The 23,910-nt window shown below is 45.5% G+C and overlaps 1 protein-coding gene across 1 annotated transcript; it reads left to right on the top strand.

The window, feature by feature from the left end:
• Window positions 1–2,967: 2,967 nt before the first annotated feature.
• Window positions 2,968–13,445, top strand: LOC146184006 (chromosome-associated kinesin KIF4-like). The gene is made up of 4 exons (XM_084608471.1): window positions 2,968–3,061; window positions 4,533–4,723; window positions 9,504–9,735; window positions 13,264–13,445. Exons 1-4 carry the CDS (start codon window positions 2,968–2,970, stop codon window positions 13,443–13,445), a joined length of 699 nt encoding a protein of 232 aa, XP_084464597.1.
• The last annotated feature ends 10,465 nt before the right edge of the window (window positions 13,446–23,910 follow it).

The raw sequence follows: 23,910 nt of genomic DNA, 5'->3' as shown, positions 1-23,910 counted from the left end.
AGTTTCTTTTGTCGATATGATTCCCATTTTTGGTCGATTTCCTCCTGAGATACCTGTGCATTATTTGCCATTCGATGTTCTCTTGACGCAGCCCGTCGTTGTTCAATAGCTTCCCTGATTTCCTTATTCCACCAGCTCCGTGGCTTCCTCTTTCCATTCCAGCGGTTTGCTACTTTAACCTCCTGAATTTTCCTCCTTATGAGTAGTTTTACCGGTTCATAATCCCAGTCTTCCATGGGGTTTTTCTCTATTGCTTCCTCTATGTCTGCTGCTATCTGCGCTATTTGATCGTCGTTTAATTTTGCGTTTACGTTTTGTCTAAGTTCCATTTCTCTTTTCATCAAGGGCCCCATCTGCAGACTAATACGTTTATGATCACTTCGCAGACTATACTCCCCTTCTTCGTCTATTTCCAATTTTGTTGGTCGGTTGGTTTGTGGGGTTTGACGTCCCAAAGCGACTAAGGCTATGAGAGACGCCGTAGTGGAGGACTCCGGAAATTTCGACCACCTGGAGTTCTTTAACGTGACTGACATCGCACAGCACACGGACGCCACTCCGTTTCGCCTCCATCGAAACGCAGCCACCGAGGTCGGGTTCGAACCCGGGTACTCCGATTTTGTGACCTTGCTATAAATTTCCTGCGACATTAGACAATAGTCAATGGTCGTTTGCCTGTTGCAGAATTCCCACGCGATTTGGGCTTCACATTTTGTATCTCTATTTACTATAACTAGATCGTGTCGCTCAAAGAAATCTAGCATTAGCTACGTAGTGGCGCCATCTGCACTAAAGAAGTCGTACTAGATAGAGTTCTGGTTTTCGCCCGCATGATATCGCCATCAAATTGTATGTTAGCAATGCGCAAAATTTTCGGAAATGTACTGTTACTTGCTTAATTTCTTTTTAGTTCCGTAACAGATCATTTCTAATGACATAGTGTGTGACAAAGCTTACACAAAACACCCCTTTACTCAAACGAAATAGTGAGGATCTTTGATGTATCGGAGGCATGCTCGTCTCACAGTAAGAAGCACAGGAGAAAGAATCCCGGTATGTTCGGAGTACTTTCATTTACTTTTATTTCTTTCGTTCATTTTGGATTTTCGCGTTACAACGGAGAAGAAAAACAACGCCGGTACCGGCTTTCCTGCGACACGGGGCCCTTACGCTTTAGCATAAAAGGCACTGTATCGGTGACTTTTCTCCTTGGACAGCTGACCGCATCGTAAGAGAAAGTAGAAATGTGGGAACGAAAACACCAATGGGAGCAGTAGTAGAGGGCTACGGAGTAATTTTGACCACCTGCGGATCTTTGACGTGCACTGTGATCGCACAGCATACAGATTATAAGACGTAAAGGCGGGGTATTTGTCGCACTTCTCAGTGCACTCCAGAACCTCGCCTTAAGGGAAGAGAGGTAGGAGGTACTGAAAGTTGTGCCATAGTGGAATACTACCGAATCATTTCGAAGACCATGGGATCTAGCGGTCACTGACGTCTTGGCAGCATGCGAATACCTTTTTTAATGCGAAAACCTTTCTAGGCTCATGAAGTGAAAAGCTGCGCAAAAGCAGCTCTTGTGTGTGTTTCCGTGTTCTCGTTCGGTCCTTGTTTTATTCCAGCAGTTTTAAAAATGAATAAGCTATGCGCGTAGCCTGTGTATCGCAACTGTGCACTGATCTGTCACTCGTAAATAGCGGGCGCACGATCAGGGAGGTTATGAATTAAAGCGGGTAGGTAAATAATTAAAATTATAGGCCTCGATAGAGTATGGCTATTCCTATCGACTAATAATGATAATTAATGATGAATAAAAATGACTTCTAATGGTGAATATGCAAAATTATACGATCGTAATGACCGTAACTAATTGGAAATGAGCAAAAATTCTCAGCTATGAATGGTAAGCACTACAATGACTAGACATGACTCGTCATGACTACGAAACGACCAATAAGTCAAACGACGACTTTAGTGTCCGCAACTAACTAAAAAGAAGTAACAATGCTTAGCGATGGGAGGCAAATGATAGGAGATGAGGGGTAGGCTTTCGCCGTTCTTCTCTTATGATTGACATCTAAGAGACGCGAGAGCTTCAATGCGCTAGGAAAGCCAAGGCTGCTGTGGCCGGGAGTTTGGCCTGCAAGGGTCCTTGACCTAATTAAGATTGGGTGTCCATGATTCCGAGATGCCTAGCCAAGTTTCTTCGCCTTCCTTCTCCAAAGCCTAATATAAACAGATTAGATTTGCCCTTCCACATGCGCTCCACGTTCACCCCCATGGTGCGTCTGCCTAGCAAGCGCGCAGGCTTCTGCGCAAGGCTTTAATTGCGCAGCGATGGCGCATGCGCAATTAAAGCCTTGGCGACGACGGTGAAACTCGCGGAACTAAGCCAGTAAAGCTTTCACTTTAAAAGCATGAAAGGGACGCCATAGTTTTGCACGGGCAGATTCGTCAGCTGGTTGCTGCTTTGAACCACTCTCTCTGTTCCTGCTTATTTAAATCGAGCATAGATGTATTCTTTAAGCAATTCTCTGTTGTTGTTTTTTCCGCATTCATCTGCTTTTAAGCGCTGGAGAAGCTTGATGAATTTAAACGTACCGGATTTGTGAGGCTCTTAAATGAATGCGTCGGCTCATTTTTGAATTTGCAGTGAATTGCGGCAACTCATTGCAATGCCAGATGCGCAGCACACCTCTTTGTAGTAATGTTTCAAGCTACTGCTGCACCTCCAAAGTTTCTCTTTCATTTCCTCGTTAGCTGCTTTCGGACAAAGTTTTATCCTTTGATTATCATTTTTCTCTGCAGACCTCTTGCTCAATCAAAACCGGAATGGAGAAAACTATCCCCGTGAAAGTGGCGGTGCGCTGCCGCCCACTAGTGTCCAATGAAGTACTGGAAGGGTGCCAAGTTTGCACAGGAACAGTGCCGAATGAACAGACTATAGTTTTACGTGGTGAAAAAATGTTCAAATTTGACTACGTTTTCGGTGAGGAATCGAGCCAGGCTGAGGTCTACGAGGCATGCGTCTCCAGCCTGCTGCCCAGGATATTTGAAGGTGAGCATATTGAGCCTGCCCACAAAAATAACGATTAAAAGTTTTCATTTCTATCCCACGCGTAAACTTGGTTCTGGAGACACGAAAATGTAGCAGCATCGTTATTTACCTTTCTTGCATGGCCGTTAAACAGAACAATGATGTTGGCGCATTGTTGTAGTGCCAAAATTGTGACTACGTTTGTCATAATGTCAGGTTCTGACGAACTAGTTACATTTTCTCTCAATCCATGCCGAAAGGAGGGCCCCTGGTGTGATCTTGAAGCCAGATTCGTTCATTCAGGGGAGGTTCTGCGTACCAGCTAATGCATTTAGTGGTGATTTAGCTTGGCTCAGAGCATAAATGGATATAAATATATGATGTAGCGTTCATTCAATTAAATTTTAATTCGCGTATTTTGTACGTATGGTTAGGTTTAGCGAAGTATGTAACGGGTGATTTAGGCTTTGCTTAGGATGGTGGCCTAATTAACGTATTTAGTCCAACCTTGTCAAAACGTATGAAGGCGGCGACATTCGAATCGTAGCTCGAAAGTCTGGCAACTTAGCATGAGAAGAAACCGGCTACCGAGATGGCGTGCAAATCTTGTCCTGGGGCTGGTTTGAAAGCCACTCGTAGCGAGGTATTGAGCCAGCCCAGCAAATTTGAAGAGTGCGTGTGGTTAAGCGTTTCCAACAAAAATGTTCGATTTCTCTCATGCCATAAATGAAATTACAGCAGGCACAAAAAAGTCATAAAGGACTGAATACCTTTTTTCCTCTGCCCACATAACTGTTTCATTTGCCTATAGTTGGTGAACTACCGTAAGAGCAACATGCAGCAAGAGTTCAAACTGGAGACAGCAAAAACACTGGCACTGTAATGCGCTTCTCAAGTAGCAACAATATGCATCATATTGTGCACCAAAACTGAACAGTTTAGTACGTATTGCACATTTCTCTTGGGCGTCTGTGATCTGAAATCGCAGTGATCGAGGTGTGTGCACGAGAGAAGACGTATGGCATTGAAAACCAAGAGGGCCTAGGCAAAAGTGATTTTCTATTCTTTTTGGGGCTTTCTTTGAAGAATGCGCATTCTGTAATCATTTTTGCATCAGGAGTGCTCTCAAAGAAAAGAGAAAGCCTTACTGCTGCCATTGGTTCCAAGCCCTCTACATCGCATCCAGACCGTGCACATCCATCACACGTCGCATGCACGCCTAAGCTAAGGCAGTGGCTGTCTCGGACTTTGATTTTGAGCAGATTCACGTTATAAATTTTTTAACTTCGTGTCCGTATTGTCGTCATACCCAAATTTGTCAGGAAATGAGGCGCACCCTTTGCATCTCTTAGTTGTAGGTATAGTTTGTGCGTTTTGCTAATTTTCTATGAGGCCCCCATCCGCTTATACTTGATAGATCCAATTTTACATTTTCAATGAGTTCACGTCAGCGATTATGTTTGAAACCAAGAATGTATCTTCTATGTTCAAGGCTACAACGCCACCGTTCTCGCCTATGGCCAAACGGGCTCTGGAAAAACGTTCACTATCGGAACGCGCTCGTCGTCCAATCACACCGGCTGTGACGATGCGAGCATTATCGCCAGGATAGTTGACAATATTTTCAAGCATATCACGACAAGCAAAGAGAAAATATTCCTTCTGCGAGCTACTTTCCTCGAGGTGAGTGCATTGTATGCAAGACAGCAAATACGAGACGTGTAATTCGCGAAAATGTACTAAATATGGCCAATAAAGTTTAAAGAGCCAAACTGTGAGAGCTATTCTGCTGTATGTATATATGACTGTCGATAATCAGGTCATGAGTGATATATTTGTTGAGATGAAGACTTCATTCCCAAGTGGTGCTTCTTGAACGAGTTCCCCTATAAATAGAGAAGCTTTGTTCACTAATGTGTTGCACAATTCGACCATTTCCTAAGCATCCCACAACGAGATTGCGCCATTGCGTTTGTCGTCAAAAGACATGAATGCTGCTTCTGAAGGAATTATTGATTTTAACCTTTTACACAACCACCACATAGGCGGAATTTTGGCGTTTATTTTATTTTAGCAATCTGAGTGGCAAAAAGATCCAGCTCTGTTTCGATTCGAGCGCGATCGTAGTAGACTTTGTGGGCAAACCAAGCACGGTCATCAACTTCTGGCTGATGAATCATTTGCTTGAAGTATTGACCCTTCAATCTTTAACTTGTCTATGCTCTGCTTTGTGTGTATATGCCTATTTCTCTTGAAGTAACCCTGTATGTTATACCTCAAGGGTTTTTTCTTTATTTTACTGCAAATTCATTGAATAAGCAGGCGAATATTCGAGTGACTCTGAATTTTCTTTCATGCCTTTGAGATACAAACTGAACCTAAATGTAGGAGGCATCAGGTTTGTAGTTGTACAACTGGCTTGTCATGGATTTAATGTCATTTCTACTTTCTCGCAGATATGCAAGGAAAATATTTTTGATTTATTCTCCAAAAGTTCATTCCGAGAACCATTGACGATACGGGAGGATCACGCTGGCACGATAAGGGTAAGACTTCACTAGTGCATTAAATTGTTTTGGGCTAACAGCATGATTAGGAGCGTGCAGCTCGAAGTACGTCGGCTATGATTATATAGTTACGTGATTATAATAGGCTGCTCCTATTTTGGGGTACCCGCATTAGCAATGATGTAGTGCTTATGCATTGTGCTGCGATCGTAAACCTTAATACAGAACTGTAAGCTTAAAATTCGAATTTCCCAGCTAACCAAACAGGCACAAACATAAGCGTGATCTCAAGCAAAAACCATCTGGATATCCAGATGCGATTCCATCTGAGGCACCCTCAGCAGGAAAAGTACATGGAGCCTTCTCAGCCCTACGGAAAAACCAAAAGTTCTACGAGGCAATAGTTTCACACAATCTCGCCTAATCGCCTAAGCTCTCATACGGTGGACATCATTATCATAAAATATTTCGCATAATTTATAATAATATACAAGAGACTATGAGATCTTATGCAATTATATGCGACTTGTATGTGATTGTTTATGGAATTAAGTGAGATCGTGTGAGAAAATGTGAGGATATTGCCTCACATGTTTTCAGTAACCTACTGAAAAACCAAAAATTCTACGTCGCAATAACCTCATAAAATCTCATCTAATCGCATCGAATCTCATACGGTTCACATAATTATCATAAAATATCCTACATAATTTATGATAATGTAGAAGAAGCTGTGAGACCTTATGCAATTATATACGACTTGTATGTGATTTCTTATGTGAACTGAATGAGATTGTGTGAGAAAATGTGAGGTTATTGCCCCATACAGTTATTTCAGTAGGTTAGGGAGGTGCTTCATTGAACCTAATAAATCCAAAGGCAAACAAAGCTGTAACTTGAGGAGGGCACTCAATGACTTCAAATGCACGGATCACAGCTCGCCGGCAAACTAAAAGAAACACTCATGTACGACCGTAGATGAAGATGAGGAATTTAGAACATATACTAGAGAAAAAACACCATAATTAGGATGTAGAATTCCCCGTCATAGAAATAAAAACCGCATTAATGAGTATGAAGCGAGATACGACACGGGAAGACGACCTGATAACGGTCGGCCTTCTGGCCAACCTCAACGATCAAACCCTGGAAGATTTTACGGCCAGTAATGATTGCTGGGACTCGGGGATGTTACCAAATGACTGGTAAACATCCATAGTGATGTTCATCCCAAAGCCGGGCATAAAGATAAAAAAGAAAATTTAAGACCAATCACTCTCACGTCCTGCACCGATAAGCTCATGGAGGTGGCAGTAAGGCAAAGACTGTCCGAAGGCTACTGCCGCCCTCCATGTTCGGCTTCCGGCCACTTTTATCAGCGCAGGATGTACGGCACCAAATCAATAGGGAAGTTATTGATCCCCTTTTAGGGAGTTCAGAGACAGGGCGATTTCGACCCTGGACCTGATGATGGTCTTTGAAAACGTTAATTATTGTAAAAGTGAAAATTTCAAACGGCAACAATTGCGGCGAGAAATATTTTAGCTACATAAAAACTTAGAAAATCAGAAATTCTATATCAGATTGGGCAATAAAAAAATTAGCTGAGGTTTAGCTTTAGTTCAATCCGGTAGGTTGCGTAAGCAAAGCCGACGTAGCTTTTCTTTCTGTTCTTATTCTTCTTCCTTCTTCTTTCTTCTTCTTCTGCTTCCGCGGCGTGGCGGGCTACCGACCGGGTTTACCCGACGGCTTGAAGAGGGGCCCCATCTACGATCACTGTAAAGGTCAAACGTGGCTACCGGCCAGGTTTACGCTACGGGCTGAAACCTGGCGTAGTATTGCTTAGGCAATAAAAATTCGGGCCAATCGATATGGGAACACGGGGAACGCCTCAAGGAGCTGTTCTTTTCCGCTGCTCTTTAACGTTGCCCTCATAGCGCTCCCAGAGAGGCTGAACGCCAGTGAATGGCGTACGCCACGCCATCTACCCGTACGACGTTACCATCTCGTCGTTCCATGGGTAACTTAGGGCAGATGGTGGGAGCGTTCCGAGAGGAGTGCGCTCCGAATAAGTCAGAACTCTTGCACATTGCAAAACCTAAAGATCTAGGACAAAGCATACACATTTACGTTAACGGCAATCAGATACCAGAAATGGACATACTTCGCGTATTGGGATTGCAAATTGATAACATGAGTAACACCTTCAAGACCCTGAAAAATTAAAGTCCACCTGCGGAGAAATTAGTAGGATGATTGGCAGGATCTCCGGCAAGAACGGTGTACGTCTTGAACAAGAAACCGTTTGCCTGGTTTAGGCGTTCGGCGTCACTCGTGGGGAATACGTGGCGCCCTGCCTCAAGCTGTGGAAGAGCGACCGTGGAACCCTTGACGCGGTGATTCGGGCGGCGGTTAAAAAGGCGCTAGGACTCCCGGCCCGGACCTATGCGGAGTGCCTGCTCCAAATCGGGATCCATAATAGCATACGGGAGCAGATTGAGGCCGCAGAACAAAGCATATTTCTAAGCTGTCCGTGACCAGCATCGGCTGGCAAAACCTCTGAGACCTAATTCTCGGGCTTCTCCTCATCATCTCCCCATCATCGAAAACAGAGTGGACATCTGGGATATGTGAAAAATAATTTTACGGTAAAGCCGCTCTCTAAAAACATGAATTGGGAGCATAATAAGGGGAAGCTGCAAGCCTGCAGAGCAACATTTATGCAAAATAACTATGGCAGTAAGAGAGGCACATATATTACGTGGATGCAGCGGGTCCCCCGCGAGGACGGCATCTGCACCATCACTGTTGTGCACGAAGAAAGACAGGTGCACGGGCTCTCGGTAAAAACTAGTGACGCGCTAATGTTGGAGGAAGTGGCGATTGCACTGGCCTCCACCCACTCCTACGCAGCGTTTATAATGTCGGACTCGCAACAGGTTTGCCGAAATTACGTGCGGGGTACGATAGCGCCACTCACCTGCAGAATATTATTGGCACATACGAGCAATTCAGATTCAGCTACTTGTAAAAAAAAAAACAGATAATGTGGGTGTACGGTCGCCAGATGGTGGACGGGAACGAGACCGCTCGCGGGGTTCCCGAGCTTTCCTACACGTGGTTCCGCTAAAATAATCCGGTTCCACCGCAGCAACTATAACAATCCCGCTCATAATTTATGCGAAGATGGAAACTCATTTCCGCCTCTGCAGAGGGGAGCTCCCGTGACCCGCCAAGGGTCTCGACAGATATAAGGAATGCCACCTTAGACGGCTTCAAACCGGGTGTTTTATAAATCTCGCCATACTAAAATACGTACGTGGATCCGGCATTCACGGGTAGGTGAAAATTCTGCGGGCAGTATGCTGACCTATCCCACATGGTCTAGGCTTGCCAGCAAAACACAAATATAGCAGTTATAACGTCCAGCTAGGGAGGGCTGGAAGGCGGCCCTGTCCAGCTCGGACCTGGAGGAGCGGCCCCGGATCCAGAGAGCTCGAGCAGTGGCAGGGGCCAATGGCGTCTTGGAATCCCCACTTTCCTTTCGCAAATCATTTCAGCCTCACAATAAATGTATTCTCTTCCTTCTCCTAAACTTATAAAAGGGCTGTGACCAAATATCTACCTTGAAATAATGTTTTGTTGTTCTAGTTGGTGAGAGTTCATGTTCAAGGCGCGAAAACGCACTTGGACACAAGAAATGCAACGGGACGAAGCGCTCCTTCCCGTTGCCTTTCTTCTGCTCGTGTTTGGTTTCGCGAGTTGACCTTATGATGAAATCTCTATACTTGGTATTTTTAAACAGTGCAATGTTTCTTGCATGCTTATTCTCAGATGAAAAAAGGGTGGTACTAGAAATGTTCGCTCTTTCTTTTGATCCCATTTTCAGCTTTCACGTTGAGCGCGAACGCTTGCTGATGCACTGTCTGTGCTTTTGTTTCAACTTGTATGAACAGGTGACCAACCTGACGGAAGTAAGTGTGACCACTCCCGAAGAGACAATCCAGCTCCTCGAGAATGCCTCTGCATCTCGAAGCACAGCTTCGAGCAACATAAACTTGCGGTCATCTCGGTCTTACGCAATCTTCACCATGATTGTAGAGCAGCGGGACAAAGGAGATGGTGGCTCCACAAGGCTAGAAAAGTTCCATATAGTGGATCCTGCTGGATCTGAACGAGCTGGAAAAAGTAAGGCAGTTGGCGAAAGGCTCAAGGAAGGTTTGTTGCCAATGTTTCAATGTTTAAGCTGCCAGTTGTTGGTGGATGGGTCTAATGCTGGGAAAGGGCGAGCAGCTGGAAGGTAAAAAGGCACAGTAATCAAACTGCGGCAGAATAGTTCAGATGAGGCTGCGCTGCAGTTGCGCTCCATAACATATCCAGTGATTTCGAATTTTTTGGACGAGAATGTACAGTTTTTGTGCAGCTTGTAGTCCGCCAAGTTCTCCATGCAGCTTTTATAGTCGACGTTTCGATAATTTGGTTTGAAAGCCAGATTTCATACACTACATGTAGGGTTGAATATTTCTCTACGAGGTTCAATACTTTGCTTCATTGCTCACGCAAGTGACTCAGGACGTCTTAACCAGTGTCCTACATGGCTTTTGTGATTAGCGAATTACGCGTAATATTAAATTATCCATTGCGATCACAGCACACGGTTGTAATTTAGTGCTTCATTTTCAAAGATACAGCGCTTGATATCAAATCATATCGTGTTCTAGGGTTTAGCTGTTTGGTTGGCCCTTAGCTGACATATCATTATCAGTGTCAAAAGATGGATGAGTGTGTACTCCGAATTTGTTCACAGGAATCAAAATCAACAGAGGTCACTCGTCACTTGGCAATGTCATCAGCGCTCTATGCGATGGCGACCCCCACGTACCATACCGAGACTCTAAACTGACGAGGCTGCTTCGGGGTACGTACAAACATTTTTTGGCTGGGATCATGCCTGGGTTGCACGGTTGCGCATTGGGAATGTGGCACATACTGTGTACTTTACTGTGCACAGCGCACAATAATTGCTTTCTTCACCACCATCTCAAGTTTTAGAGAGCGCAGCTTTGACCAATACTTGGAGTTAATAATGCGGATTGCATTTAACGACTACATTTTAGACTTCCTTTGTCTGTCATGGCTCCATCCACAAAACTGTGCAGGACAAACGTGGGTGCCTTAACCAGGTTCACAAAAATTTTTATTTTTCACGTTGTTTTTCTCAGTCCACCTAAACATCGTTAAGTAAAGTGCACTGACTCCGAACGGATATTTTTATCCCAGTTCAGGTCTTTCATTTCACATATCTTGACTTATACTAGCGACAACTGATGTTATTTCCTTTCGCTGTGTCCTTGCTTTGGGTTATAGCTGTAGTTTGGCCCAAGTATTGAGAAGCTCTCGATTCTGCAGCAATGAGCTGCGCTGCAACCGTATTGAACTGCCCAGAATTTAATATTGTCGGTGTCAGGTTTTCTCATAGAGCTTTGTTTTTGTAATTTAGAATGACATATGATCTAAAATTTTCAAAAGTACTTCGAGAATTGCGTGTTGTGAGATTGAGGTATTGTTAGTCAGTGTTTAGTAAGGGTGTCCTAATAGTAATCCCAACCTTTTTATTTTCCTCGAATGGCGTTAATTCACACACATATGATATTAGGAAACATTCAATCTGCACCTCTGCTGCTTACGACTATATTGTACCCCACCATACTCTTAGCGTATTTGATTTGTTAGTGATTTTTATATGTGCACATTGCTAAATCAGACTAAGAATAACGAGAGCAACATATTCACCGTACAGGCAGGGCTACACATAAATGGGAAATATGGAAGACAGAAGTTTATACTACGACATTTACGTGATATTGGTGAATAAAATTTTGTTATTTGGGGCTCCCCTGGAGGCCTGGTGTCCTATCTCCTGAGGTATTTATGTTTTGGTGCCCTTTTACTATACTCATGTCTAAATACAAACGGCTTTAGTATAAATGAATAAATATAGAGTCGCTTATGCAATAAAAAATAAGAGCTGAGTTTCACTTTAATATATTCCAGTTTACTATAGCGGGATAACTATACTAAAGGTCTATAATTGTTCACACTTCGCCGTGAGAGAAGTGGCAGTACCTATACTAAATTAGTGCGCGTTGCAGTTGCAAGGCATAGCAGTTGACTTGTGCGAGACGTCAGCTTGGTAGTGTTGTCCATGAGAGACTCGCCAATGCAAACTGCACTGTTCTGCTCCAGATTAGGCGGGATTTACCATGCGCCCACCATGTGCTCTTTTTACAACTGACAGCTGCCTGTCTGTGTGTCTGTCTAAAAGCTGCGCCGTGGTGAAAGCTCACCGATCTACTCTTGGCGTTTGTGGCATTGCATTCCTAGAAGATGCATATTACGAAAGTACCAGGGTAACAGGGAAGGGTTTTGCCAGTGACTGAGTATACGGAGAAAGAGGAAACACTATATTCTGAAAGGGTTGAAGCCGGTGTTAGAAATTTTCAGAAGACGAACAGCAATGGTAAAATTATGCGAGTCTGAGCATGCGACTAATATGGGAGGGGTTAAACATCAGCTGTAGAAGAACGGAGGTTTGGGCTAGTTGGTGATCATCCATGTTTAAGTAACAGTGCAAAAGGAGAGAGAAGAGTGGAAGGATGTACACAAATGCTTTGTGCACCACCGCCGTCGTTGTGTACCTCCATCCACTCGTCTCTCTCCTTTTGCGCTGTTGCTTAAACATGGTATACACATCAGCTGCGCTCTAATGTGTGTGACAGTACACTCAGGAGGAAAACTGTGCAGCATCACCCGTGCCATGGTGAGAGCACAGTGATAAGACATTTTGTTAGTGCCGTCTGAGTCTCTGAGTACCATTAAACAACCGTAAATTTCGGCTGATACGGGACAAGTAACATTTTTATGGGATCACCACGTATGTTTCCCTCGATGTATTAGGGACTGTTCGAAATATGCAGAACGTTTTCTGACCATCTAACAAGGTGCTGTGAGTTTTAGACTATGGCTGATAAAACATATTTTATTGTTTATGCCTCTTCATTTTGCACATTGTAAGTTTGAAGGTATAAGTAAATCCTAGCTGGCTCAAAAATGGGAACCATTTCTGATAAGAAGCATTTAATTGCCACGAGGGTTTAACTAAAATAAGGCGACTACAAAGTGGGGAGGCTCTACAGTGATTAAAAGGACGCTGAGTACGCATTGGTCTGCGTCGAAATAATTCCAAATTCTAGTCACACTTGCCAAATTCGGAGATTTCTATAGCTAGAAGACAAGAAAAGGGATATCGGTGAAACTATAGTGCCAGCCAATTTTACGAGCAAAATGCATGCGTCAATAAACAATTAAGAAACGAATACGCGAGGTCATGGTGCGCAGAAATTCAGTTCTAGACGGCGGCGGTCTGTCCTTTGGTTTCCAAGGACGCTTTTTATGGGATATTTCTAGGTTTAGCTTTCAGAGCAACAGTTATATTTTTGCCACTGAACTATTGCCAATATAGCCAGAAAGACTTGGAGGACCAATATTTGCTAAAAGTAATTTAAAAACGTGGTTCGCGATGTCGCTTGTATGTTCGTGAACTAGGCAACCTATCTTTTGGAGGTAGCATTATACGTGGTTTATGGTAACTACGTTACAGATGCGTCACTTCCTAGCACTGAGTTTCCTCTTCCGCGTTCATTTTTATTTCTCTAGATTCCTTTGGGGGCAACAGCCACACTGCTATGATTGCATTCATCTGCCCGGCAGACAGCAACCTGGAGGAGACCCTCAGCACATTACGCTGCGCGGACAGGGCTAGAAGGATCAAAACCAAGCCTGTTGTCAACTTTGATCCGACACAAGCACGAATCGCCCGACTTCGCCAGCAGGTGTGATCACGTTTGATGTGTACCTTGGCCTATCCTTGTATTAAAAATAGCGTCTTTAAAGTTTGGGTGATTACTGCCCTACTGAGAAAATTGTATGAGACAATAACCACATTTTCTCACACTATCTCACTCAACTCTCTTAAGAAATCACATACAAGTCGCACATAATTGCATGAGGTCTCATAGCTTCTTGTACATTATCATAAATTATGTACGATATTTTATTATAACGATGTGCACCGTATGAGAGTCTATGCGATTCGATGAGATTTTATGAGGTTATTGCCACGTAGAACTTTTGGTTTTCAGTAGGGTAGTCTCAAAAATTTGTAGTAGGGCAGGGCATAGAGCATATTTTGTTTTCTAAAATTCACCGGATAGACAATCAGGACCTGGAGCTTTGGAAAGCAGCAAACGGTCAATTGCGTCTTCCATTTTAGTTAAGGTTAATGGAGGACTTATCGCCTTCATTCATCCTCATGAAGAGGATTAATGATTAAAACAAGACACTCTACATGAACATCAACAGCATTACCTGTAGTGGCAGAAGAAAGACAGGTGTAGCGACTTGCAAACTCGGTTACTATTGCATCAAAATTAGTGAGCAAGGCACCGCTACAATAACCCCCGCCTGGGTGGCGCAATGGTTACGGACCTCGACTACTGTTCCCAAGGACGCGGGATCGAATTCCGGCCTCGGCGGCCACTTTTCGATGGGGGCGAAAAGCAAGGCTCCCGTGTGCTGCACGATGTCAGTGCACGTTAACGAACCCCAGGTGGTCTAAATTTCCGGATTCCTTCATTACGGCGTCTCTGATAGCACGAGTCGCTTTGGGACGTTAAACCCCACAAACAACCACCACCACTACAATAGAATTCATATACTCGTTTGACAGCTGCATGGCGACGCTCATTAAGCAATGCTTGTCTAGTTGGCTCCTCAGACTGCAAAGCATGATCGCTACGAGACCGCACACGGCCCGCTCGAAAGCGCTCTGCATCGAACTCTTTAAGGTGGTAATTTACAATAGGAATTTCCTCAGTGTATAAGCCAGGAGCCTCACATTCAAGCTCGTTCTAATTACGAAGTCTCAGCAGCAGCCGCTTTCCTTCACCGAATTTGAAGATCTGACTCAACCAATCTCTATAGCTATGTTCCAAACTTGTTGCTTAAAGAACTGCCAAGCTGCAAATGACTGCAGTCTCAAGGCGAACCAAGAATCCAAAGCTGTCCTCACGCGCTGTGCAATGTCTTCCTCGTCTACCAGCGAAGCATGAAGCTTCCATAGAGCCAACTGCGGCTTTTTTTATTTTTTCGTCATTTTTATTTATTTTGTAAATGTGCATAATTTCAAAATATATACCACTTATATTTATTACATTCTGAGACAGCAGGAAGCACCGGCACGATCTCTTTTTTATTGCCAGTCCAGCTGAAGCAGCAGCTACAAACCAGCAGCGTTTCATTCACGCTTCGTTTTCTCGCCGATGAGATGACCAACGATGATGATGAATATGTACAGATGAAGATGACGTGCACGCACAGTGCTTACACTCTTCCCCCTCCCGGACGAAAGCGATCATTGTGGTCGCAGGTTACAGATGGTCAGCGGTTAGAGACGACGGTCACGAACAGGCTATGCAGGGGCGTTTTTAGATAGTTCACACGTGATTTTTGCTTTAGAACCGTGTAAGGACCAAAGCAATCCTAGAGGGCACTTTGGACCAATAAAGTGCGATGAGGCGAAATCCGTTAGAGCGCAGTGGATCGTAGCCCTCCACTACGACACCTCTATCTCTCTTCTTTCACTCCCACCTTCCGCCGTTCCTTTATGGCGTCGTGCATTTGTCAGCGGAGATTTGTGACAGATACTGCGCCATTTCTATCCTGTAAATCAATTTCAAACGTCGCTCATGCCTGCTGTACTAAGGCCTCCTAGACATCTTAGTCTGCTTCTATTAGCTTTGTGGTGTTGCGTTCGAAAAAGCGACAAATTAAAGGCGCCACACGGATGCCTGGTGGGACGCCCGGCGGGATCAGCTTTGCATATGCATGAATCCCCCGGTGACGTCATGACGTGTCGTGACAGTACATCGATCGCTCCCTTGTCGAACACAACCAGCATTTAATGAAACGCATCAAAGTTCACCGGCGCTCTATAATTCGTTTACAGGAAAGGAAAGTCGCAGTAGCATCTGTCACTCGCGGAATCCCTCGTTCATCCTCACGGTAGGCAAGGAAAATTATGAAGAGCGCTGTACGATCCGAGCGTGGCGCATTTTTTTTCAGCATGGTATTTATTACATGCTTTTAAATTCAGCGTAGAGTTGTATACATTATTTACAGAGTAATCAGCCTGTAGGCGAAAAGTCCATTTGGAACATACAACACAACATAACTAGAATACGACTTAGCACAACTTCACTAAAACTGTGGCTAGGAAAAAAAACCATCAGTGGCGCAATGGATTGACACTACTTACCTCAGCACTGAGCGAATAAAAAATGTGTTCGAATGCTGAAAAAAAAATCCTAGCGCGGCGCTATTGTTAAAGCGCCCGGCTGGGTATCTAAGGAATGGAGGTTCGATTCCGGCGGCGACAAGGTTTATTAATTTATTTTTAACTCTCGCTCTCAAAAGCGTGACACCTCTGCTGACAACCTTCTGTCGACAACGATGAGGCATTAAAGGCATTTCGATGCATTTCGTCGTAATAAATCGGCTAATCAATTTTCCGCACAAAAGTCACGGATGCGAGGGCAATCATAGGGGAGTCGAATACTAAGGGCATTTTCTGGTAGCTTGAGTGGCTTAAGTTTGGAGGCGGGCAAGCTCACGGCAGTGAGTAATGCGAGAAACGAATTATTCGGGGGAAGGTGCGCCAGAAGGTGTGGTACCTGAGAAGAAAGATGCTTCGAGCGAGAAAGTAGGGGCGGCCATAAACCAAAAAAAAATGGAGAATAGGTGGTGGTTCGTTGAACGGCAGTGTTGTAGGCAAAGGTGACAGGGGCGTAGGGTCCAGTTATTGTGACGGGGGTGAATTTATGTGGACAGCTTGTTGGAAAGGGTGCGATGAAAGCGTTCTGTGAGGCCATCGGTCTGTGGCTAGTAAGTGGATGTACTTTTGTGCACCGTGCCATAGCATGAAGCACTGCTGCGAGCACTGAGGTTGAGGAACGACTTTTCACTATCACTGAGGAGGAGACGCGGGGCGCCATGGCGAAGAAGTCTGGTGGGGAGAAAGAAGTTGGCGATTTGAGAAGCAGAGCCGGAAGAAAGAGCTGTGGTTTAAACAGATCAGGTGAGGTGGTCGACCGCAGTAACGACACAGCGGTTGACCGCTTGTGTCAAAGGCAGGGGTCCATACAAGTCGATTCCAACCGTTTCGAAAGGCGTGAAAGGACACGCGGGAGGCAGCAAGAGACCAGCCGGAAGTGACGTGGACCATTTGGATCGTTAGCAAGGGATGCAAGACGCGACGTATTTCAATACAGAGGTTGAGAGGCCAGGACATACGAAAAGGATCTGGATGCGGTCGTAGGTTTTCATGTAGCCAAGATGGCCAGCGTTGGGATCGTCGTGAAAGGCTTGCAGAATTTGAGAAGGTGGAGAGCGGGGACTTACGGGAACCCAGGCGTGGCCTAGCGGGCTGTAGTTGTGCCAAAATAGTTTGCCATTCCTTAGCTTTAAATTTTTGAGCTGGAGACGGAGACAGGCATTTGGAGTTCTGATAATGCCACTCAGACGATCAATCAGCTTGCGACAGTATGGGTCAGCATGTCGTTCCAGTAAGTCTGCTCGTTCGGAGGGGGCCGCCGGAGAGCAGGTTCTTGTTTCACCGAGAATGCGACAGCGGACTGAAGCGTGGAGACCGGGGACATCGACACAAAGAAACAGGGATTCTTATTTTCTTGACATGTGGAAGCGCGTCTTCTAAAAGTAATTAAAGTCAAGCGCTTTTGTCCGCAGACGGAACGGGCATCCTTTCATCCCCTCCGCTGCTCAGAACAATGGACCAGTTCAGCGGGGGCGAACCGGACGCGTGCATTCCATTGTGCTGCGACCGCGCAACGGGAGATTGAATCTTTAGCTGTTCTATAGGGAAGCAGTTGTGGATTCAAAGACGCTGCTTGTGTCACTCGATGGTGATTAAGGCGCTCTGGCTTGAAAAAGGGTGTGATCCTCCCGAGCTTCAGTTTCACGGCGGGAGTTGGGTGCCCTATCGCCTGCCCGGCGCCGTTGCAACAAGACTTAAGGCTTGTGGCTGGAACCTTCTGGGACATCGCCGCTTATAGAGAGCAACGGGGAAGGCCTGGCTATTTTCTGGTGGTCTACTGTCAGTCTACAGTCTTCCCATGTCCTGTGCGAGGAGGTGTTTGTGTGTGTGCGTTTGGGCGTGATGTGCTGATAGGACTGTTGGGCGGCGGAGCTAAAAGAAGCGGCAAAGCACCCATTGGACGACTGGGAAGCTGGATTTCACAGCTCTAGGGATCTTAGTGAAAACCGAATTTAAACAGCCTACGAAGGCTGCTTTGAGAATGACTCGCCTGTGCTCTAAGTAGATGAAGAGCTATCTCGTTCTCTTTATCACGCTTACACGTTTGCACATATGTTGCAAATATGTAAAATAAATCGGTGTACACTTCCCCTAAACGACTCCTGACGTCGTCTGCTTTCCTCAACATCTTGTGGTGAGGCCCTAGGTCCCAGTCTTTCCGACCATATCAGAAACCAACAGCCGGGGCGGAGTGCTTGGGATGAGTGGCAGGAGCAGGGCAGTGCACGTGTAACAAGTGCCTCAGGTCAGGGCGGAGTGACGGGGGAGGGGAGATGAGCGGGCAGGGGCTAAGATTTTACACTGTTCGTAGGCAATGGCAATTTGAAAAATGCGGCAGCATAGGAGCCTTGCGCTGGATGTTTAAGAGTGAAGCGCCGCCTCGTGGCGTCCAAGAAAACCAAGAGTAGTACAACGACGGCTCTGCCAATGCTGCAACGCGTATCTCGCATGCTTTCTACGTCGACTCGCGCTTCTTTCTGACCTTTCGGGAACGTGAAAAGACTTGGCATGTACCATGGACATCATTGTGAATCGGCAGTAGCCTAACATGAAAAAAAAACGCTCCGACTGCCTTCTGGCGAAATATTCAAAGCATGCGGCTTCCATTTTAACATTACCTCTCCTTCTCCAGACATCGTCGCAGGCGCTATATTGCCACTTGCGTCATAGGGTACTACAGAGCAGTTAGCTAATTTCATTGTTCGACTCTACTGCTCTCTTTCATAGCCGCACGAAACGGGGCCACGGTGTGATTGGTATGGGCAATCAGGTGCATGCATGCTCTCGTTCAAAAGACTTATTTCGCCGTACGCTGGCCACTTCGCCAGCTCAAGCTGAAATATATAGAGCAAAGGCAGCTATGTAGCGTGTTTATTTGTGATCGCGAAAGAAACCGTTCATTTTGCTACTGTTTTCGGCAGCTCCCCAAGTATATTTTTATACTTGGGGAGCTGCCGAAAACAGTAGCATATGAAAACTCCGCATACGTCAGCAACGAAAGGTGAGAACGGCAAACTATAGCTCACTTAAAACGTTTGCTATCTCGATGAAAACATCTATTCATTTTCAGGAGAAAGCGGCAACAGACGTCATTTAGCAAAGATTTATAATTACTACGCAGCCGGCAATAGCATTTCGATCATTATGCACCGCGTGTTTCTGACCTGACCGTGCGCTTCTATGTGCGATGTCCCCATTGCGCCAACAAGCAAAAGCACTGGGTCGAGAGCTGCAAGTACATAAGTTATAGGTGCTCGACAGTTTAGCAGTGGCATGAGGTCAGCGTGCCTTCACTGATATCTGTACCTAACTATGAACCCCGAACCTCCTGCCGCGGCAAAATTTGAACGTTTCTGCAGTCCCAGCTACAGCTTTCTGTGCGACTTTCCAGTACGTGGACTCCTGTGTTTCGAAACTTTACGAGCGCGGCGTACTAGCTAAACGGGGCGTAAAAACCAAAAATAAAGAACAGGTTCAACTTGCAAGTTCAGAGACAAGCATGCAATCAACGCCATCCCCAGCGGCCCATGCACGGCCCGCGGAAGGGGCCTATCGGAGATTGTGCCTCAGGAGGTAAGTTACGCTGCCTACCCTTTTGCGGTTTCGTGTATGCACGACATAAGCTTAGCTGCATGTAAAGCTTTCGAAGAGATTGGGGGGGGGGGGGGGGTAAAGGCTTTTTCCTCGCTTAATCGCCGCTGAAAGTACAAACCGCTGACCCCACCCAGTGATCACGTGCGCACGCCGATCGCTACGGGCCATCCACTTGGGAACAAAGGGACAACAAGTGCTGACAAGAAACAAGCACTTCTTGCTGCAATAACAACGTCACCTAGCAATAAAACACGCTAATGAATCTTGGGGGCGAATGTTCGCCCACTCTAGGCCAGGGGATAAGCTCCGAGGACGGACAGGTCGACCAGGCGGGAAAGTCACGCAAGCCTTCGCCGCGCCGGTGACTGCGGAGTGCCGCGAGGATGCGTCCGTTCGCGCCGAGGACTCAATGCCGAAGAGAATATGCTTTGCCCGAGTGCGCAGTGACAAGAAAAGGGGTGGCGCTTGTGCTGCCGCGACGCTGGCGCCATCTGTTGATAATTAAACATCAACCATCGACACTGACGCCATCTCGTGATAGCTAGAGTAGACACCGCGGGAGGAAAGCCGACTTTAAGGAGAACAAGGGGAAATCGTTCCCCATATCACCCCAACCTTAAATTGATCAACGCGCTGTAAGTACATGCTTTAGAAATTTCTACATGAAGTTGCACTTCAGGCAGGCCCTTCCAGCAGAGGTAGCACCGACGACATCCTCGCAGATTTCCGCTGTGCGCCCACGGTTGCGTGAAGGTCTCCGTATATTGCTGGCATGTCACATGGACTTCAGTGTCTGCAGGTCGGTACTCAGCGGGCCCAAGTCGAAAACTGCTGCCGGGAGTCCGTAGAGGTGGCGCCGATGTCTGGAAGGCAGATGCAGATGGCGGCAGAGAGGGTACCGTGCCGAGACAGCTGCTGGTACAGCGCAATGCCAGGGATCGCGTGGAGTGGGCCACGTATCCGAAGGGCCCGTGAAGGCGGCTGAAAGCTGCAAGGCAGGATTCTGCAATGGCGCGTAAGACGGCATGGTTGCGCCTTTATGCATGGCTGCGCCTTTAGAGGGTACCGAGCCGATCCAGCTGCTGGTACAGCGCAATACCAGGGATCGCGGGGAGTGGGCCACATGTCCGCAGGGCCTGTGAAGGCGGCTGAAAGCTGCAGGCCAGGATTCTGCAATAGGGAACCCAAGCTCAAGTTTCGCTGCGCGACGGCAGAACCGCATTCCTGGCGTGGTGGCGAAATGTGAAACGATGGAGCTTCGCCGGAGCAGACGCTCCGGTAGCTTCATGTGCACGCGCGGCGATCGCGTTGCGCCTGGCGGTTATTTGGCGATACAAAAACGCTTCCGCTCATGCGAAACCGATGTGCTAAGTAGCATTGTGTCATGGGAAGCCACAATAGTAGGCGCAGCGCCAAAAGACGAGGCTCACGTGTGAAACTTTGCAGATTCCTTTGGAAGCGTGTCTGCAAGACCTGTTTTCCAACCGCATCACAGCGTTCTGAGAAGTCTCGCGTTCTTTGTGGAAACAAAAAGAACCAATTTCCCCTTTCTTCGTAAACTCAGAAATATTGACAGTTGACAAAGACGGCTTGGAGAGGCATCAAAAAAGTACAGTGCTTTAACACCATGCATAAAAAGTGAAGAGGATGGAAGATTATCCTACTCTTCGCTCCCCACGTGTCTAGTTTTGCCGATTTTTTGTGCTCTCTCCCTGGTTTGTGAGCGCACTGAAAGCAACCAAATCAACTGATGCGACGTCCGCGATCGAGACTGATGTGTGAATTTGCCCTAAGTGTCCATAGCTGCCTTTTCGTTTTTAGATTGACCAAGAAAATGTCTAGGAACGAGGCTATTTTTCGGGGGTGGGGGCGGGGTTCGAAAACATGCCTTGCTGAGGTGCTTTTTACAGATTTACAAATTGGCCAATAAGCAAAAAGCAGTACGTTTGGAATACACAGTGGCATATTTTTTACAAATTTTAAATGTAATTTGTATTCACGAATGTGCTCAAAATATGTCTGAAATATGTTCATCAAATTCCTTGCTGAATATTCAAAACGTATTTTCAAAATGTGTCAAAAATATCGTATCTGAAAGTACATTTCGAGTATAGTTCAAATAGGTGAAAAAATATGTAGGCATTTTTTGCATACTTAAAATGAATTACATATGTACTTTTGCAAATATGAAATAAATTTGTCTGAAGTACACTTCAGGTATAGTAAATGGGTGGCCCTTGAAGATATATTTGCAGCACCCTTCAAGCATCTTTAGAAAAACCATGCTTAAAATCATATTTGGGGCAGCATCTTGAAAATGAATTTAAAATGTACTTTTGTAAATGTGAAAACAATGTGCCTAAAGTATACTTCAATTATGAAAATGGATAGTCCTTGAAAATATATTTGAAGCACACTTCAAGCTGCCTTCAAAGATCAGTGCTCAAAATCATATTTGGGGTAGCATATTGGCAATGAACTAAAAATGTATTTCTGCAAATGTGTATTTTATTTGTCAAAAGTACAATTTTAATAAACGGACACTGGGGACTAAATTTAATGATCATTAAACCTTGTGCAAATAAAAATGCATTGTAATGATGTGGATGACAACTCGTGCGGACTGGCCACACGTGCGCATCCGAACAGTGAGGCCGTTAGCTGGAACGGTCAGGTAACGTGGCCGCGTGAGACTGGCATTTGGCAACGCATCAAGGTACCCTGCCAGCCGCCAGCCCGTATGTTATCTGACGCAAGCGCTCAGCGCTCCAAGCCCCATGCAGGCGACGCACGCTGCTGTCCCACACCTCGCTGCCAGCCATTGGCATTAAACAATGCCGTTCATGTAAGATGCTATTTTTGTTTTATTTTTTTCCTGTCATTTTCATTGTCGTCCGTGGGTCCACTACATTGCCATGTGTGTTCAAGCTGTCTCTGGCTCCTGGTGGACCTAGGGCCACTAACAATATCACAGACATTACACTACCTATTACCGCGCGAGCTTTTTTAAACACATAAAACAGTGCTTCGAATAGTGTGCAGAATCTATATTCATTGCTCAACCCTTAATTCCTTCTGTGGATTTTTTCAAAGGTAATAAAAATATTTTTTTGCATGTGAAACAAAGCTACTTTCACAGAAAGAGTGGTCAATAATTTCTGAAATTTTAATCCAGCAGAAAAATTGACACACACATAGGCGCTATTGCACTGTATGGTGACAAGCAAAAGACATAATGTTGCATTTCAAGAAGAGGGCTTTGTCGGGCTGGTTGGTTCATGTTGAGTGGAAGGAAGGAAAAACTCAAACGGACGGGACGTGTAGGAAGGCGAGACAGACACATGAGCTACTCATGTGCCTGTCTCGCCTTCCTACGTCCGGTCCGTTTGAGCTGTTCCTTCCTTCCATTCAATGTTGCATTTACCCACAAGCTCCTGTTCCAAGAAACTGCCAAAAAGTTCTTGCACAAAGTGAGACCGAGCAGGTCGGGCTTGCATAAAATAACTATTTTGCACTTTTTACTCATTCTGGAACACACTTTTTTTCCAACTTTTGCATGGTTTTAAATATTGATAATGTCAAACTGAGCTACATTCATCAAACTGACCATCTTTCCCAATATTTTTTCATTTAAAAGGGATTTCTTGCTACTGCGGGTCTTAATCTCTGGCCATTAATGAGCTGGTGACCAAGCAGCGCTGAATTAAGATGTGGGCTAAGGAGGCTGCGGCCCAGGATCTTATCTCCGAAGGTAGGAGGAGAGGGCCAATTTATTCTAACCTGCTTCATATATAGGACCGCAAATAACGTAACTTATGAGCAACAGGTATGAAGAGGAAAACTAAGAATGAGACGGGGTCCCTGCTTAATCCGACTGATTTGTTTAGCAACAGGGGAGACCCTGTCGAGCTGCAAAAGCAGGGATTCCCCACCATTCTCGGAGGCCCCTTTCATGTGAGGTGATCTGCACCTGCTTATATTATCACAGAAGTTTTAATAGTTTCCCCTCCATCCTGTGACATATATTATGTTGAGGCATGCAAAAGGAAAGAAAAATAAAGAGCCTCTGCCCGTGCCACAAAGTACAACGGGCTTCCATCCTGTGACAGTCGACTACATGAAAAAAATATAATTGAAAGAACTGATGCAAGTAATTTTTTTTTTTTACACCGCCACCTTCATCCCTATCACTATCGCCCTTCATCTCTCAAATAGTTCTGTCTGTTCTTTTCTGCTTCTTTAGGGGAGGAAAATGGGCTGTATCAGAGTGAGTGCCGGACTAGTCATGTCTGACTGTTAATGGCTTTGCTTCTGTTCTG

The sequence above is a fragment of the Amblyomma maculatum genome, chromosome 7 (genome assembly GCF_055883805.1).
Source record: "Amblyomma maculatum isolate TAMU_Amacu chromosome 7, ASM5588380v1, whole genome shotgun sequence".
Taxonomy (NCBI): domain Eukaryota; kingdom Metazoa; phylum Arthropoda; class Arachnida; order Ixodida; family Ixodidae; genus Amblyomma; species Amblyomma maculatum.
Note: the sequence above shows the minus strand (reverse complement) of the source record. Positions and strands in the feature narration are given on the sequence as shown.

Excerpts from the sequence above, each read along its gene's own strand:
- LOC146184006 (XM_084608471.1), top strand. The coding sequence starts at position 2,968 with ATGTTCAAATTTGACTACGTTTTCGGTGAGGAATCGAGCCAGGCTGAG. Across the intron at positions 4,724-9,503 it reads TGCGAGCTACTTTCCTCGAG|GTGACCAACCTGACGGAAGT; the intron begins GTGAGTGCATTG and ends TTGTATGAACAG. Across the intron at positions 9,736-13,263 it reads ATCTGAACGAGCTGGAAAAA|ATTCCTTTGGGGGCAACAGC; the intron begins GTAAGGCAGTTG and ends TTATTTCTCTAG.